General features: G+C 47.9%; 1 protein-coding gene across 17 annotated transcripts in view; it reads left to right on the forward strand.

The window, feature by feature from the left end:
• BLTP1 (bridge-like lipid transfer protein family member 1) overlaps positions 1-15,353 on the forward strand; it is a 322,576-nt gene extending 307,223 nt beyond the window's left edge. For all 17 annotated transcript variants that reach the window (XM_077279045.1, XM_077279047.1, XM_077279052.1 and 14 more), the window contains 6 exons: positions 236-487; positions 771-974; positions 5,085-5,279; positions 11,591-11,725; positions 14,288-14,453; positions 14,634-15,353. In XM_077279045.1, the coding sequence (XP_077135160.1) occupies positions 236-487; positions 771-974; positions 5,085-5,279; positions 11,591-11,725; positions 14,288-14,453; positions 14,634-14,850 (1,169 nt within the window). In that variant the 3' untranslated portion in view covers positions 14,851-15,353. The remainder of the gene's footprint in view (positions 1-235; positions 488-770; positions 975-5,084; positions 5,280-11,590; positions 11,726-14,287; positions 14,454-14,633) is intronic.
• Positions 15,354-18,823: the final 3,470 nt, after the last annotated feature.

The following is an 18,823-nucleotide window of genomic DNA, read 5'->3' on the forward strand; positions in this document are numbered from 1 at the left end:
CAAGAGCAGTGGAACTGCAGCAGGACCAATCCAATGGCAACTGCCAATGTGTCATCCTTTGGAGGGCAAAAAAGTGCAAAACAGAGCAGATTTAAAAATGAGCCATATTGGATAACTGAATAGATATTTGCGAGCGGTTTTGTGAGACCACATTGTGATTTTAGGAATGACCCTTTAAATATTATCACACCCAAATAGACACAAAGTATACTATTTGTGCAACTTTGTCTTTCAGTGCTGGATGCCGCTCACCATCGTCACTGGCCAGGAGTATTGAAGATAATATCTGGATGCCACATATCCTTGTTTGAGAATCCACTACCAGAAGATACTGTCCAGTTAGGTGGCTCAATGAGCCTACATGGCAATCATATGACATTAGCATGTTTCCATGGGCCTAATTTCCGTTCAAAATCGTGGGCATTGTTTCATTTAGAAGAGCCAAATATTGCCTTTTGGACAGAAGCACAAAAAATTTGGGAAGAAGGTACTTATGTATATATTTACATTACTTGCTCATAAGCAAATGTTCACCATAAGTAGTGATTTTCTTTATTGTAAAGGCTGTGTATGCTTATTGGTGGGTGGGGGTAGCCATATATCCATAGTATGGTTGGAAGGGAATATGCAGTCTTATGCTTGCCTTCAGTGATTGTAGTTGCAATAAAAAAGGGTATTGTTGCTTTCCTAATTTAAGAGTAAATGCACAAGGCTGGCTCTTTTGTAAGTGCTAAATTAATTGTTTTTTTTATGAATTTTTATTTTTTAAGGCTCAAGTGATCACTCGACTTACATTGTACAGACCCTCGATTTTCACCTAGGACACAACACAATGGTCACAAAGCCCTGTGGTGCACTGGAGAGCCCTATGGCAACAATCACTAAAATCACACGAAGGCGCCATGAAAATCCACCGCACGGAGTAGCTAGTGTAAAGGAATGGTTTAATTATGTCACCGCCATGAGAAATGAAGGTAGGTTGTGAGATGACCCTGACTTTTTTGCCAGCAAATCTGCTTTCATTTACCTCATGGAAATCCTTTAATGTCACTGCTAACATCACAGCAGAAGTATTATCACACAAATATATGTTGATGTAATATTCTTTTCACATTGACCTCTACCTCCGAGTGATTTATTTCCTCGCACTTACCACAGTCACACGTTAGGTGTGATCTACTACAACCCCTGGCAAAAATTATGGAATCACCGGCCTTGGAGGATGTTCATTCAGTTGTTTAATTTTGTGGAAAAAAAAGCAGATCACAGACATGGCACAAAACCAAAGTCATTTCAAATGGCAAATTTCTGGCTTTAAAAAACACTAAAAGAAATCAAGAGCAAAAAATGTGGTAGTCAGTAATGGTTACTTTTTTTAACCAAGCAGCGGCAGGAGTCAGCAGCTGTGGCACAGTAACAGCTGCAGCCGCCAGCTAACAGAAGAGATCATACCCACCCTCCGTCGCTGCATCTCCATCCCTGCATCTCCGTTATCCAGGCGCCAGCAGCTCTCCTCTCCTGTGCTGAGCGGTCACGTGGTACCGCTCATTAAGGTAATGAATATGGATGCGTCTCCGCTCCCATAGGCGTGGAGCGCGTATTCATTACCTTAATGAGGGGTACCACATGACCACTCAGCACAGAAGAGGCAAGCCGCTGGCGCCGGGACAACGGAGGTGCAGACGCGAGGAGGGTGAGCATGACGGGGAGGGGGCGGGGCAATGTGAGCCATGCATACAACCATGGCACAGGGGAAGCTGAGCCATGCGGGACGGGGGAGCAGAGCCATGCGGGACGGGGGAGCAGAGCCATGCGGGACGGGGGAGCAGAGCCATGTGGACCAGGGAAGCTGACCAATGCAGTACCGGGGGAGCTGTGCAATGCTGGACTGGGGGAGCCATGCATACAACAGGAGGAGCCACATACCAGGACAGGACGGGGGGAGCCATGCATAGCAGGACATGGATGAGGGGGACAATGCATACCCGGCTTATACTCGCGTGAATAAGCTTACCCAGTTTTCCATGCAAAAGTAGGTGCCTCGGCTTATACTCGAGTATATACGGTATCGCTTATAATACCCTAATTCAGAGGTGTCAAACTGCATTCCTCAAGGGCCGCCAACAGGTCATGTTTTCAGGATTCCCTTAGCATTCCACAAGGTGCTGGAATCATTCTGGGCAGGTGATTAAATTATCACCTGTGCAATACAAGGAAATCCTGAAAACATGACCTGTTGGCGGCCCTCGAGGAATGCAGTTTGACACCTCTGCCCTAATTCACACATACCTGTCCTTGGAGTTGGGCACCCTAAATGTATACGGTATGGAGCCCCGCTCTGCGATGGATAGCCCTGTAAACCCTGTTACACACTTAATCTAAAAATAAAGTGCAGCACAGGTAGTGAACCTAAGTCCTGGAAATATGTCAAAGAGAAAAAATATGTATATGGGGAACAGTAATACCCCTGATAAATACCAGATGGACAAATCAATAAGTAACAAAATCCCAGATTAGAGAAGTCTAATACTTGAGCATTGAACAGTGAACCATGCTCACTCCCAGGAATAGCACATCAAATCAGCGGGAGAATGATGCCCCTATGAAAAGTAATCTAGGTGGATTACTTGGTTATTGAATAAATAATACAGTCCAAGGACAAAGTGTAGTAAACCATACTTACCTCGTGCAGACTCTTAAACATCCACATATGTATAAACCCATGTCCTGATGCGTTTCTCCTCCTGGGATTTTGTTACTTGTCCAGTTTCAGATGAAAAGTCTGCAGTCTTTGTGATTGCAGACTGACACATTAGGACAATATGCAATGATTTCCCTGTATGTCCATGTGAGTGGATGGTCACGTGACCACATGTATGTGATTTGTGTACATGCAGTCACAAGCAGACTAGTCTCACCCATATTCTCTCAAAAGAAAGAACTGGGAGAAGTGCCGGAGTCTAGTTGGCAGGTGGCCACTAGTATGCAAATCACATACATGCAGTCACATGACCGCCCACTGGCTCAAGGAATAGTGGCAGTTTGCGCATTGCACTCTGTCACGATTCTCCAGTCATATCTAGTCACTAGACAACCCTTTTAACCACTTAATTACAGGAGTGTTACCTATTTTCTTCACCATGTTGATTTTAATAAACTTTTTAAAATAGTATTTAATCTTTTTTTGTTCTAATAAGGGATATAACAATGTGATCTGATGATCGCTTCTACACTTCGGCATAGTCCAACTCCACCATCATTTTGTTATTGATATCCCATAATTAGCATGGGCCATCAATATCAAAGTCCTAATAATAAACATCAGCCATACTACTCATGTGTAAAGTTAATAACTAAACAAAGCAAAGTCCAGCTCACCATAGTTGACATCTCTGAATATTCGGAGCACGGAACCGCTGTGTCAGGGCGTGGAGGGATCAAAGAAAAAAGGAAAATCCAGCTCAACGAAATAGTGAAAAAACCGTGTCGTTCCTTTATTCACTTCAATAATATATGTGGAGGATAAAAACATCAGCAACAACAGAAATAAAAACAGTATCAACGCGTTTCTGGTGACAGAGCACCCTTAATCAAAGTTAATAACTGCAGAAAAAAACACCAGATGATCTCTCAGTTTTTTTTTTAATATTCTATGGTCCTATAAACTACTGTGGAACTGTGTGAACAACATAAAAAAACTCCCCCACATGTCTGATATGGCCCAAATGCAAAATTTCACAGTAAAAAAAACAGACTGTCAGCATGGTGGATCTATTTTTTTCTGAGTGTTATTGAAAATACATGCAATCTGTCCTAAGAACCTGAAGCATACTTGTTTAATACAGCAAGACCGTGATCCATAATGGAAAATCAAGTCTACTGAAAGCATAAATGACTTTCATGAGGAATTTTTTTTAAAAGTAACTATCCATTGAACAGGTGACAACTTATTGATTCAATGGGAATCTGAGCAATGGGACCCGCATCAATCAACAGAACGATAAACTTTTATTCCCATTAATATGAAGCGGAATTGTGCATACTCAACCACTGCTCCATTCATTCCCTATGGGGATATGGAGTGCTGTGTTCATCTTTTTTTGGCAGCCCTATTGAGAATGAATGGAGCTGTAGTTGGTCGTCTGACCTGCCGCATCATTTTGTAGCAGGGATAAAAATTTGCTGCGCTGACAATCAGTGCTGGTCTCAACGATAGGACACCCACCAATCAGCAAGTTATCACCTATGCTGCAGATACATGTTCACGTGTTTTAATTGGTCTACCCCATGAGGCTAAACAGGCAGTAAATTTCACATTTGTATTTGATTTTACTACATAAACATAATAAAATAAAATTATATATATAAATAAAATTATTACTATATAAATAAAATTATTGTTCTGTCCTCACTAAATGAGGCAGGCTCATATGTAGCTATACAGGCAGCTAAACCGCTATACCGGAGTCCAATAAGGAGACTGTGGTTGAGTCTATGCTTTATTAAACGTAGTGGTATATTGATGCGGTGAAACTGTAAACAATGATATACATACAATCAGTGCATGGTATAGAAGAAATACATACTACACATGATGTACATTATGCATAAACATTTAGAAAGCTAGTAACTGAACTAGGAGTACAACTGACTAAGCTAGGCTAATATAGAGCAGAAATTATCTACAGAAAGCATAAAGACATACCGGCAATGCAATCGCAAGGGGGATGAAGCGTCTTTCCTTGAAAGCAAAGCAGACTGAAGGAAGTGAAGAGAAAATGGAGGGAGATGTAGGCTGAGCTACCATAATGCTTTGCAAAGGGGGAGGAGAATCAGACATGGGGAAAAAATAGGAAAAAACAGAAATAGAAGTGTGAACATGACTCTGACCACTAGAGGGAGCCAAAACGCTACAAATAAAGGTATGACTAAATCAGTTGCTGTATACTGGCTGAGAAAACTGCAAATTATGCAAACAGATAATTAGAGGTAACAAATTAGATGGCGGAGACAGAACAATTATTATTAATAAAAAGATCAAACGGAACTAATTTATAGCAAAGCATATATTTATTTTGTTATAGAGCTGAACTTGCTTCGAAATGTTGATGCAAACAATTCAGAAAGCAGCACTGCAGTGAAAAATGCAAGTTTATTGAGCGGATTTCGTGGAGGATCCAGTTACAACCATGAGACCGAGACCATCTTTGCTCTACCTAGGATGCAGCTGGACTTTAAATCAATCCATGTACAGGAGCCACAAGAGCCCACACTGCAAGGTATTACCAATCATAATGCATAACACCTATACTGTCTGCACAGCTAACATCAATGGTATTGAGGAACAGGTATGGGTCCAGCAATTTAGAAGGCTGATGATACCAAAAGAGTGATGTTTCTGTCTCTACAGACCATACTAATCATACAGACCATACTGTCTTTACACTAGTCAGTTTTAGCTTAACTTAGTTTATTTTGTATGGTTTTCCATTTGTGAAAGAAACACACATGGATTTTAAGATATTCTATTTAAGTACTCTATATCTGTTCTACAATATCCTTGATACTATTACTACCATGTACTAAATATGTTTCCATTCGTTCCTAGTAATGATTTACTAAACATCAACACCTCTTCATTTGCTGTCTCCATAATGTATCTGATTCTTTATATCTTTGCAATAAACTTTTTTATTAAAGATTGTGATATGAAAAAAAAGCCAAAAATGTTTAATAATACATGTAATTCAAAAACCTCATTTAAATAATGGGTCATTTTCCAATGATAGCTTCTCTTTAATCCTGATAGAGCTGCTGCTTATTAATATATTTTGATCAGGGTTGTAGACAGAAATCATGCTGCACCTAGTAAAAGTTCTGATTGCACCCCAATAAGCTGCTCTGTACGGTCTGAGGCTCTGAGCAGCGTGCAGTCTGAGGCTCTGAGCAATGTGCAGTCTGAGGCTGAGTAATGTGCAGGCTGAGGCTCTGAGCAATGTGCAGTCTGAGGCTCTGAGCCGTGTGCAGTCTGAGGCACTGAGCAATGTGCAGTCTGAGGCTGAGTAATGTGCAGGCTGAGGCTCTGAGCAATGTGCAGTCTGAGGCTCTGAGCCGTGTGCAGTCTGAGGCTCTGAGCAACGTGCAGTCTGAGGCTCTGAGCAATGTGCAGTCTGAGGCTCTGAGCCGTGTGCAGTCTGAGGCTCTGAGCAACGTGCAGTCTGAGGCTCTGAGCCGCATGCAGTCTGAGGCTCTGAGCCGTGTGCAGTCTGAGGCACTGAGCAATGTGCAGTCTGAGGCTGAGTAATGTGCAGGCTGAAGCTCTGAGCCGTGTGCGGTCTGAGGCTCTGAGCCGCGTGCAGTCTGAGGCTCTGAGCAGCGTGCAGTCTGAGGCTCTGAGCAACGTGCAGTCTGAGGCTCTGAGCCGCGTTCAGTCTGAGGCTCTGAGCAACGTGCAGTCTGAGGCTCTGAGCAACGTGCAGTCTGAGGCTCTGAGCCGCGTGCAGTCTGAGGCTCTGAGCCGCGTGCAGTCTGAGGCTCTGAGCCGCGTGCAGTCTGAGGCTCTGAGCCGCGTGCAGTCTGAGGCTCTGAGCCGCGTGCAGTCTGAGGCTCTGAGCAGTGTGCAGTCTGAGGCTCTGACCAATGTGCAGTCTGAGGCTCTGACCAATGTGCAGTCTGAGGCTCTGACCAATGTGCAGTCTGAGGCTCTGAGCAATGTGCTCGCTGAGGCTCTGAGCAATGTGCAGTCTGATGCTTCTTTCACACTATGTTATGATCCTTAGTGGTTGAGGATCACAAAATACTCCAGCTAAGTAACAAAACATAGGACAAGCTTTAGGGAGGTGGTAAACTGGACTGACCGCAAATCTGAACCTATCCAACACACTAGAGGTAGCCGGTGAACGTGACTAAAATCCTAGACGTCTCGAGCCAGCCTGAGGAACTAACTATCCCTAGAGAGAAAGAAAGACCTCTCTTGCCTCCAGAGAAATAATCCCCAAAGATATAGAAGCCCCCAACAAATAATAACGGTGAGGTAAGAGGAAGGCACATACACAGGGGTGAAAGCAGATTCAGCAAATGAGGCCCACTAATACTAGATAGCAGAAAAATAGAAAAGGGGTCTGTGCGGTCAGTAAAAAACCCTTACAAAATATCCACACTGAGATTTCAAGAACCCCCGCACCAACTAACGGTGTGGGGGGAGAAACTCAGTCCCCTAGAGCAACCAGCAAGCGAGGAATCACATCTTAGCAAGCTGGACAAGAAACATGATGAATGCTGATAATCAAAAAATAAACAAACAAAAACTTAGCTTGTCTTGGAGAGACTGGGAGCAAGGTAGTCACAAGGAATCTGAAGAGCACTGAATACATTGAGAGCAGGCAAGGAACTGAGTATCCAGGTGAGCTAAATAGGAAACCAACCAAGGATAACGAACCAGCTGATGCTGCCAACCTGCAGAAAGACAACACTACACAGTACCGCTTGTGACCACTAGAGGGAGCCCAAAAATAGAGTTCACAACACACTAACGTCGGCCCGACGTGCCAACGCGCGTTGTGAAAGTAATGCCCGACGTGGGCAGCAGAAGCAGTTTTACAACGCTTCCGCTGCCCCATTGTAATGTCTGGGGAGGAGGGGGCGGAGTTTCGGCCGCGCATGCGTGGTCGAAAATGGCGGACACGACGCGCAAAAAAAGTTACATGTAACTTTTTTTGTGCCGACGGTCTGCCAAAACACGACGCAACCGTCGCACGACGGTTGCGACGTGTGGCACTCCGTCGCAATGCATCGCTAATGAAAGTCTTTGGAGAAAAACCGCATCCTGCGGGCAACTTTGCAGGATGCGTTTTTTCTCCAAAACGACGCTAATGTGAAAGTAGCCTAAGGCTCTGAGCCGTGTGCAGTCTGAGGCTCTGAGCAGCGTGCGGTCTGAGGCTCTGAGCAGCGTGCGGTCTGAGGCTCTGAGCAGCGTGCGGTCTGAGGCTCTGAGCAGCGTGCGGTCTGAGGCTCTGAGCAGCGTGCGGTCTGAGGCTCTGAGGAACGTGCGGTCTGAGGCTCTGAGCAGCGTGCGGTCTGAGGCTCTGAGCAACGTGCGGTCTGAGGCTCTGAGCAGCGTGCGGTCTGAGGCTCTGAGCAACGTGCGGTCTGAGGCTCTGAGCAGCGTGCGGTCTGAGGCTCTGAGCAGCGTGCGGTCTGAGGCTCTGAGCAACGTGCGGTCTGAGGCTCTGAGCAGCGTGCGGTCTGAGGCTCTGAGCAGCGTGCGGTCTGAGGCTCTGAGCAGCGTGCGGTCTGAGGCTCTGAGCAGCGTGCGGTGTGAGGCTCTGAGCAGCGTGCGGTCTGAGGCTCTGAGCAGCGTGCGGTCTGAGGCTCTGAGCAGCGTGCGGTCTGAGGCTCTGAGCAACGTGCGGTCTGAGGCTCTGAGCAGCGTGCGGTCTGAGGCTCTGAGCAGCGTGCGGTCTGAGGCTCTGAGCAGCGTGCGGTCTGAGGCTCTGAGCAACGTGCGGTCTGAGGCTCTGAGCAACGTGCGGTCTGAGGCACTGAGCAGCGTGCGGTCTGAGGCTCTGAGCAACGTGCGGTCTGAGGCTCTGAGCAGCTTGCGGTCTGAGGCTCTGAGCAGCGTGCGGTCTGAGGCTCTGAGCAGCGTGCGGTCTGAGGCTCTGAGCAACGTGCGGTCTGAGGCTCTGAGCAACGTGCGGTCTGAGGCTCTGAGCAGCGTGCGGTCTGAGGCTCTGAGCAACGTGCGGTCTGAGGCTCTGAGCAGCGTGCGGTCTGAGGCTCTGAGCAGCGTGCGGTCTGAGGCTCTGAGCAACGTGCGGTCTGAGGCTCTGAGCAACGTGCGGTCTGAGGCTCTGAGCAGCGTGCGGTCTGAGGCTCTGAGCAACGTGCGGTCTGAGGCTCTGAGCAGCGTGCGGTCTGAGGCTCTGAGCAGCGTGCGGTCTGAGGCTCTGAGCAGCGTGCGGTCTGAGGCTCTGAGCAACGTGCGGTCTGAGGCTCTGAGCAGCGTGCGGTCTGAGGCTCTGAGCAGCGTGCGGTCTGAGGCTCTGAGCAGCGTGCGGTCTGAGGCTCTGAGCAGCGTGCGGTCTGAGGCTCTGAGCAGCGTGCGGTCTGAGGCTCTGAGCAGCGTGCGGTCTGAGGCTCTGAGCAGCGTGCGGTCTGAGGCTCTGAGCAGCGTGCGGTCTGAGGCTCTGAGCAGCGTGCGGTCTGAGGCTCTGAGCAGCGTGCGGTCTGAGGCTCTGAGCAACGTGCGGTCTGAGGCTCTGAGCAGCGTGCGGTCTGAGGCTCTGAGCAACGTGCGGTCTGAGGCTCTGAGCAGCTTGCGGTCTGAGGCTCTGAGCAGCGTGCGGTCTGAGGCTCTGAGCAGCGTGCGGTCTGAGGCTCTGAGCAACGTGCGGTCTGAGGCTCTGAGCAACGTGCGGTCTGAGGCTCTGAGCAGCGTGCGGTCTGAGGCTCTGAGCAACGTGCGGTCTGAGGCTCTGAGCAGCGTGCGGTCTGAGGCTCTGAGCAGCGTGCGGTCTGAGGCTCTGAGCAACGTGCGGTCTGAGGCTCTGAGCAACGTGCGGTCTGAGGCTCTGAGCAGCGTGCGGTCTGAGGCTCTGAGCAACGTGCGGTCTGAGGCTCTGAGCAACGTGCGGTCTGAGGCTCTGAGCAACGTGCGGTCTGAGGCTCTGAGCAGCGTGCGGTCTGAGGCTCTGAGCAGCGTGCGGTCTGAGGCTCTGAGCAGCGTGCGGTCTGAGGCTCTGAGCAGCGTGCGGTCTGAGGCTCTGAGCAGCGTGCGGTCTGAGGCTCTGAGCAGCGTGCGGTCTGAGGCTCTGAGCAGCGTGCGGTCTGAGGCTCTGAGCAACGTGCGGTTTGAGGCTCTGAGCAACGTGCGGTCTGAGGCTCTGAGCAGCGTGCGGTCTGAGGCTCTGAGCAACGTGCGGTCTGAGGCTCTGAGCAGCGTGCGGTCTGAGGCTCTGAGCAACGTGCGGTCTGAGGCTCTGAGCAACGTGCGGTCTGAGGCTCTGAGCAGTGTGCGGTCTGAGGCTCTGAGCAACGTGCGGTCTGAGGCTCTGAGCAGCGTGCGGTCTGAGGCTCTGAGCAGCGTGCGGTCTGAGGCTCTGAGCAACGTGCGGTCTGAGGCTCTGAGCAACGTGCGGTCTGAGGCTCTGAGCAGCGTGCGGTCTGAGGCTCTGAGCAACGTGCGGTCTGAGGCTCTGAGCAGCGTGCGGTCTGAGGCTCTGAGCAACGTGCGGTCTGAGGCTCTGAGCAACGTGCGGTCTGAGGCTCTGAGCAACGTGCGGTCTGAGGCTCTGAGCAGCGTGCGGTCTGAGGCTCTGAGCAGCGTGCGGTCTGAGGCTCTGAGCAGCGTGCGGTCTGAGGCTCTGAGCAGCGTGCGGTCTGAGGCTCTGAGCAGCGTGCGGTCTGAGGCTCTGAGCAGCGTGCGGTCTGAGGCTCTGAGCAGCGTGCGGTCTGAGGCTCTGAGCAGCGTGCGGTCTGAGGCTCTGAGCAGCGTGCGGTCTGAGGCTCTGAGCAGGGTGCGGTCTGAGGCTCTGAGCAGCGTGCGGTCTGAGGCTCTGAGCAACGTGCGGTCTGAGGCTCTGAGCAGCGTGCGGTCTGAGGCTCTGAGCAACGTGCGGTCTGAGGCTCTGAGCAGCTTGCGGTCTGAGGCTCTGAGCAGCGTGCGGTCTGAGGCTCTGAGCAGCGTGCGGTCTGAGGCTCTGAGCAACGTGCGGTCTGAGGCTCTGAGCAACGTGCGGTCTGAGGCTCTGAGCAGCGTGCGGTCTGAGGCTCTGAGCAACGTGCGGTCTGAGGCTCTGAGCAGCGTGCGGTCTGAGGCTCTGAGCAGCGTGCGGTCTGAGGCTCTGAGCAACGTGCGGTCTGAGGCTCTGAGCAACGTGCGGTCTGAGGCTCTGAGCAGCGTGCGGTCTGAGGCTCTGAGCAACGTGCGGTCTGAGGCTCTGAGCAGCGTGCGGTCTGAGGCTCTGAGCAACGTGCGGTCTGAGGCTCTGAGCAACGTGCGGTCTGAGGCTCTGAGCAGCGTGCGGTCTGAGGCTCTGAGCAGCGTGCGGTCTGAGGCTCTGAGCAGCGTGCGGTCTGAGGCTCTGAGCAGCGTGCGGTCTGAGGCTCTGAGCAGCGTGCGGTCTGAGGCTCTGAGCAGCGTGCGGTCTGAGGCTCTGAGCAGCGTGCGGTCTGAGGCTCTGAGCAGCGTGCGGTCTGAGGCTCTGTGCAATATGCAGTCTGAGGCTCTGAGCAGCAGTCGCGATTTAGTGAAGTCATTGCACCTGCTGCATTGAACCTCAGACCTAAGGCTGAATGTCGGGACCTGTTGGCTCCTTCCTCTGCCATTGTATTCAACATGCATCCTCCATGGTCTGCTGCTGTGTACCGCACACTTCTGATTTTGTTACATCTGTGTTAAGCATAAGAGCCTGTCTCCATTGCTTGGTCTCAGCACAGATACAGCAAGTCTCAGAATAAGTGAGAATATTTAAATGCATATGAAGTTAGTTTGTGTAGAGAATTTATTTATTGTACATATATGTAAAATCTGAATACTGAGGTGGATGTTACATGATTTATGTACTGTATATCATTTTGTGTCTTACAGATGTCGACAGCAAACCAAAGGTGGAATGCAGTGTTGTGACTGAGTTTACAGATCACATCTGTGTCACAATGGATGCAGAGCTTATAATATTTCTTCATGATATGGTATCTGCATACCTGAAGGAAAAAGAGAAAGGTGCACTATACAGTCCTTTGTGCATTTGTGTATTGTGTAAATGTTCAGCTTTTTTAAATTGTAATTTATTTTAATAGGAAACTGTCACCAGGTTTTGCTGCCCCATCTGAGCGCATAATGTCGGCGCAGATACTCTGATTCCAGTGATATGTCATATCCTGGGCTTCTTACTGTAGTTACTGTAGTTTTTGACAAAATCACTGTTTTATCTGATGCAGATCTACCAGTTCTCTCAATTCTCAGCTCTGTATAACTCTGTCCACACCACTGACTGACAGCTTTGAGTACACTGTGACACTTTTCTGCCTCTGCAATCTGTGTTTTGTGGAGTGGGAATTGATCAGACCTGGGCAAAGTGGAGCCTGCGGGCCACACCAGGCTCCCTGGCTGTTCAAGTCCGGCTTGTGGACCGAGACAGGAGAGGGGCTGAAAACAATGGCCCACAGGCCGCACCGTGCCCTCCCCTGCCTGCTGCCACCGCTATCTGCATCCACTGTGAATGCATTAGTGGAGGAGGGGCCGCCGACCCCTTCTTCCACCAATCAGTGTGTGAAACAACTGATGCGATGACGTAATTTCATTGCGTCAGCTGTGCACTTCGGAAAGTCAGTGCATCAGAGACAGGAGCAGAACGCTGGGGGAAACTGGAGCAAGGTGAGCATGTGGTGCTTTTTTTTTTTAATGTGTACGGGATGTTTGGCTGGACATGGGGAGGCTATGGGTATCTCCTGCTGGACATGCGGAGGCCGTGAAGGCTACTGCTGGATATGGGGGCTCTTGCTGGGCATGGGGAGGCTATGGGCGCTCATGCTGGTCAGGGAGAGCCTGTGTGGGAGCTCAAACGGTATATAGGGGGATATCAGAATACTTACCGTATTTTTCAGACTATAAGACTCACTTTTTCCCAAATAAATTTGGGAGGAAAATGGGGGGTGCGTCATAGTCCGAACACAGGTTTACTGGGAGGTTGCGTGAAAAATAGATATCGCCGTGCACTCTGAGTTAGTGGAGGTTCCAATTGAGGGGATTGGTGAAATCCCTCGTAGACCATGTAGAATAAATATCAGTTGCACACTCCTTTTGAATGCAAACAAGATTTCTTTTATTAAAGGTAAAAAAATAAGAGCACATTTAAGCAAGCACTCGGTCTGGGACATGTGAAATACAGGCTTTCCACATTCATCAACCTACTCAAGGATATCTCTTGAACAATACCTTCCAGACTTAACAAATTGCACCTCCAGGGAAGAAAAATCCCTGTCTAGAAGAGAATACCTACTGAGTGCCACTGTCGTGAAAAAGGCTGAGTTGGCTGAAACGCATTGGCATTCAAAGGTTGCTCTTAACATTTTTTGACCTTTTTAATAAAATAAATCTTGTTTGCATTCAAAAGGAGTGTGCAATTGATATTTATTCTACCGGGGGGGTTGCCGCAGTGGTATAGCAGCGTCCCGTCCTCAGGGAACCGGCAGTGGTGTGGCGATGCTGGGGTTCGGTGTCAGCGGTGGGCGGTGTGGAGTGCATCGTTTGTTTCCCTGCGGCTATTTTACTGAAGCTGCCGGAGGCCGCGCGTGCGCAGATTGAGATCTTGGCAGCCATTTTCCTGACTCTGAGTGCTGCCGAGATCTCAATCTGTGCTTGCCGTGGACTTCGGGCCACGGTGTCGCCACATTTCTGCCACCGGCATCCTGAGGAAGGGACCCTGCTCCACGCTCTGCCTCACCGCTGACACCGGACCCACAGCATCGCATTGCTGGGATACCTCGGGACTGAAGCATTGCCCCACTTCTTCCTCCCTGAGAAAGGGACCATTTCTCCGATGACCCCGCTCTACCACCGCCGGCCCTCCGGTAACATACCTTAAATTCGGACAATAATACAAACCCCCATTTTATAAAAATCTTTTTTCTTCTATTTTCCACCCCAAAATTTGGGGTGCATATTACAGCCCGAAAAATATGGTAATTCTGCTCAATTTTAAGCCATACAAGTAATCTAAAATAATTATAATTAATATGTTAATATTCATATTGAGCAGAATTAATTTCAGCCTATTGGTTTCGCCCTCCAGAACAGTCACAGTTTCTCATGTGGCCCCTCGGAAAAATTAATTGTCCACCCCTGGGATAGATGAAGCTCATGGGTCTCATGAATATTGAGAACTGCTTTCCTTAAATTTGCTAGTCTTCTCAGTAATAATCTCCTGATAAGTGTTTTATGAAAATTACAGTAAGTAGCCTAGTAAGTGACATAGCAGTGGAATCAAGGTCTTGGACTCTACAGCATGTTGCTGCCAGATGAAGTAGCAAACGCCTGGTGACAGTCTATTTAACATGCTAGAATCTGAGTTGTCCAGTAGTATCAGGTATACAGAGGAAATGATGCCCATGCTTTATCTTTATGTGCTATTAGTTGTTTCTCTTCAGCAGCTGTAATAGATTGGTTAGTTCATGTATTTATTTTTTAGCTGCTAATTAATTCATTCTCTGGTTGAGTATTAAACAGTTCTCATTTCCATTCTCGTAGTCTATCCTTTGTGTAATGTGTGGTTTTCCTACACAGTCATTCTCCCACCGCGAGTCTTCACTACTCGTCCAGGGCAGAAAAGTCCAGTGATACAGGTTGATGATGGGACTTCTGACAAGGATAAGGAGGAGAGCTCTAACTACACTTATGTGGACTGGAGGGAATTCATGTGTAATACCTGGCACTTGGAGCCCACACTTAGGTATTTATTCCTTAATGTTCTACTCACAGTATACATAGGAAATTATTTCTTCTCACCATCCGTTACATCATCTATGTGGAAGGAATCCTCCTAAAGGAATGCATTTCCTTAAATAAAAAAAATTATGACCAGAGTTGTTAATATACATTGAAATATTTTTCCTATTTCATACCCCCATAGGCTCATATCTTGGACTGGAAGGAAGATTGATCCAGTGGGTGTTGATTACATACTTCAGAAGTTAGGTTTCCACCATGCAAGAACCACCATTCCCAAATGGCTTCAGCGTGGAGTAATGGATCCGCTAGACAAAGTCCTGTCAGTCCTCATAAAAAAGCTTGGATCAGCTTTACAAGATGAGAAGGAAAAGAAAGGAAAGGACAAAGAGGAGCACTGAACATTTATCAAATATGAACAAATGACAACGATCAAATGCGTTACATGTGTTTTTATATTGTACAGGGAGATGTTTTAACATGGATTTAGAAGTGAGAAACAGCTGTTCTCTCATCCCTGTGAACCACTTCCCTTCCTGTGAGCGCACACTTTTCGTGTATTTGTGATATTCTACTGCAATGTACATGGCACTCTGTGAACTCCGTTTCCATACATTCTGGCTGAGGGAAACCTCAGATTTGGATTTTCTCCAGCACTGTATACATCTCAATATAAAGAAGACTCAGGGATGAGAGGGATTTGATAATTCCGTTGTGAATGTACCTGTTTACCATGGTGCATGCTACCTTTTCACAAAGGATAAAGCATTGCATGACTATGTATATTTTGGACTAAAAAGTGGGGTTCGGCACTGTAAAATGTCTGCCGTTGCGTTTTTATAATGTGCAATATGATTATTTTTCTGTAATAACTACAGAATATTAACTGTGAAATTTTGTGACTTTCTTCATTGGCCATAACAATAAATTGTTGACAAGTTTAAATCCAGTTGTTACTACTGTGTGTAGTTAGAACAGTTTCATCACACTAGTAAAGTAGCTGTGGCATCAACAAATTCCGCTCCCTAAACATTGTCATCACTCTCTGCCCATGTGCGTTTCATTGGGGACAGAGAGCGCTGAAGCAATTGTCATGTCCATTAGTCAGCTGACCACTGCAACCAGTCACTAACATCAGCAGTCAAGACAAGCATGCAAGAGCAACCATTACCAATAAGGGCCAGTGATTGGCTGCAAACGTCAGGTGGCTGATGGACATGACCTCATCACTTCCAGTACTCTCAGGTACAACCAAGTTATTTTTTTATGTTATAATATTCCCCATATTAGGACCAATGCCTGCAACCCTGAAAACCTCTAAGGAAAATCACGATTGCCTCCAAGAACACTTAGGCTTCTTTCACACTTCCATCTTCCAAATCTGCACAGGATCTGTCAAGACGTTGAAATGACGGATCCTGTGCAGATTGTGGAAAACGTGTACACCGGGCCCGTCTTTCGGATGGACCCTTCGAGGCTATGTGCACCTGTTGTATATGCGTCTTTGCAGCGGTTTTCCGCTGCGAAAACTCATACACAACACAAACCAGATTAAAAAAAAATAAAAAAAATTGCAGTATTCTCACCTACAGGCGTCCCGCACACCGATGCTCCCGGCAGCTAGCGCTCCTAGTAATACATTGCGAAATCTCGCGAGAAGTCGCGGTCTCTCGAGACCGCAACTTCTCGCGAGATTTTGCAATGTATTACTAGGAACACTGGCTGCCGGGAGCATCGGTGACGCTACGTGGGATGCCGGTAGGTGAGAATATTGCGGGTTTTTTTATTATTTTTCGCATTATATCTTGTTACTATTGATGCTGCATAGGCAGCATCAATAGTAAAAAGAGAAAGAGAGCGAGCGAGTATTTCCCTGACGGGAAATTCTTCCACGCATGCTCAGTTTGAAAAGGCGGGACCCGTCGCTGGATTCCTGCTTTTCACAGTCAGCGGCGCAGGATGTGTCCATAGGCTACTATTGTAGCCAGTGACTGGCAGCTCAGGATGCGTCGCTGACCGATTTTCCGACGTGCAGAAAAAAACGTTCCTCTGAACGTTTTCTCTGCCCGACGGACCGTTTTGGTTTTTTTACACAGGATCCAGTGCACGACTGATGAAACGGATGGCTATCCGTCACAATCCATCGCTAATACAAGTCTATGGGAAAATGCAGGATCCTGCAAATTTTTTATCATGCATTCTCAAAAATCGACGGATTGTGACAGGAGCTGAAAGACGGAAGTGTGAACGAGGACTTACTTTTACGCTGAGACCAAGTTCCCAGAGAGCCAACATGTGGCATTTGTTACATTTACTGTGTATTAAGCAAAAACAATACGTAGTAGCAATCAGCTGATTGGGGGCAGTCTAACTGCCAGCATATAGTGCATGATATTGTAAAAATATCATTAACATGTTATGTAAAATGTCCACAGCATAAATTGACAAGAGCTGCGGGTTTAACCTTCACAACATCAGCCGTGCAATTATGGTGCAGCAGGAGGTGTGCTCTCCCGTAAACCCTTTGTACATGTACGGCACAACTATCGCGTCTGCCCACTTGTAGAGATGGTGCAATCATTAGCGGGTGTCAGCTATATGATATGCAGGTGCTTCTCACAAAATTACACTGTGTGCAGAATTATTAGGCAAGTTGTATTTTAGAGGATTATTTTTATTATTGATCAACAACTATGTTCTCAATCAACCCAAAAGACTCACAAATATCAAAGCTTAACCCCTTCCCGACCTGTGACGCCACGTAAGCGTCATGAAAGTCGGTGCCAATCCGACCTGTGACGCCTATGTGGCGCCATGGAGGGATCACGTCCCTGCAGATCGGATGAAAGGGTTATCTCCAATTTCACCCGATCTGCAGGGACAGGGGGAGTGGTACTTCAGCCCGGGGGGGTGGCTTCGCTCCCCCGTGGCTACGATCGCTCTGATTGGCTGTTGGAAGTGAAACAGCCAATCAGCAATTTGTAATATTTCACCTATGAAAAGTGGTGAAATATTACAATCCAGCCATGGCCGATGCTGCAATATCATCGGCCATGGCTGGAAACCCTGATCTGCCCCCCGCCACCGCCACCGATCTCCTCCCCAGTCATCCTTTCTGCCCCGTACTGCGGTCCGCTCCCCTCCGTCCTCCTATCCGCTCCCCCGTGCTCCGATCCACCCCCCTGTGCTCCTATCCCTCCCCTCTGCTCCGATCTCCCCCCTCATACTTACCGAGCCTCCCGGTGTTCGTCCGTCTTCTTTATGGGCGCCGCCATCTTCCAAAATGCCAGCCGGCAGATTCGTTCCAGGTACATTTTGATCACTGTGATAAAACCTATCACAGTGATCAAAATAAAAAAAATAGTAAATGAACCCCCCCTTATCACCCCCATAGGTAGGGACAATAATAAAATAAAGAAAATATATTTTTTTTTTCTTCCCCCACTAGGGCTAGGGTTAGGGCTAGGGTTAGAATTTGGGTTAGAACTAGGGTTAGGGTTAGAATTAGGCTATGTGCACACGGTGCGGATTTGGCTGCGGATCCGCAGCGGATTGGCCGCTGCGGATTCGTAGCAGTTTTCCATCAGGTTTACAGTACCATGTAAACCTATGGAAAACCAAATCTGCTGTGCCCATGGTGCGGAAAATACCACGCGGAAACGCTGTGTTGTATTTTACGCAGCATATCAATTCTTTTTGCGGATTCCGTTTTACACCTGTTCCTCAATAGGAATCCGCAGGTGAAATCCGCACAAAAAACACTGGAAATCCGCGGTAAATCCTCAGGTAAAACGCAGTGCCTTTTACCTGCGGATTTTTCAAAAATGGTGCGGAAAAATCTCACACGAATCCGCAATGTGGACACATACCCTTAGGGTAAGGGTTGGAATTAGGGCTAGGGTTGGAAATAGGGTTAAGATTAGGCTTGTGGTTAGGGTTAGGGGTATGTTGGGGTTAGGGTTGTGGTTAGGGTTGGGATTAGGATTAGGTTTAGGGTTGGGATTAGGGTTAGGGGTGTGTTGGGGTTAGGGTTGTGGTTAGGGGTGTGTTGGGGCTAGGGTTGTGATTAGGGTTATATCTAGAGTTGGGATTAGAATTAGGGGTGTGTTTGGGTTAGTGTTGGAGTTAGAATTGAGGGGTTTCCACTGTTTAGGCACATCGGGGTCTCCAAACGCAACATGGCGCCACCATTGATTCCAGCCAATCTTGCGTTCAAAAAGTCAAATGGTGCTCCCTCCCTTCCGAGCCTTGACGTGTGCCCAAACAGTGGTTTACCCCCACATATGGGGTACCAGCATACTCAGGACAAACTGGGCAACAACTATTGGGGTCCAATTTCTCCTGTTACCCTTGTGAAAATAAAAAATTGCTTGC

Source organism: Ranitomeya variabilis, chromosome 1 (genome assembly GCF_051348905.1).
Source record: "Ranitomeya variabilis isolate aRanVar5 chromosome 1, aRanVar5.hap1, whole genome shotgun sequence".
Classification (NCBI taxonomy): domain Eukaryota; kingdom Metazoa; phylum Chordata; class Amphibia; order Anura; family Dendrobatidae; genus Ranitomeya; species Ranitomeya variabilis.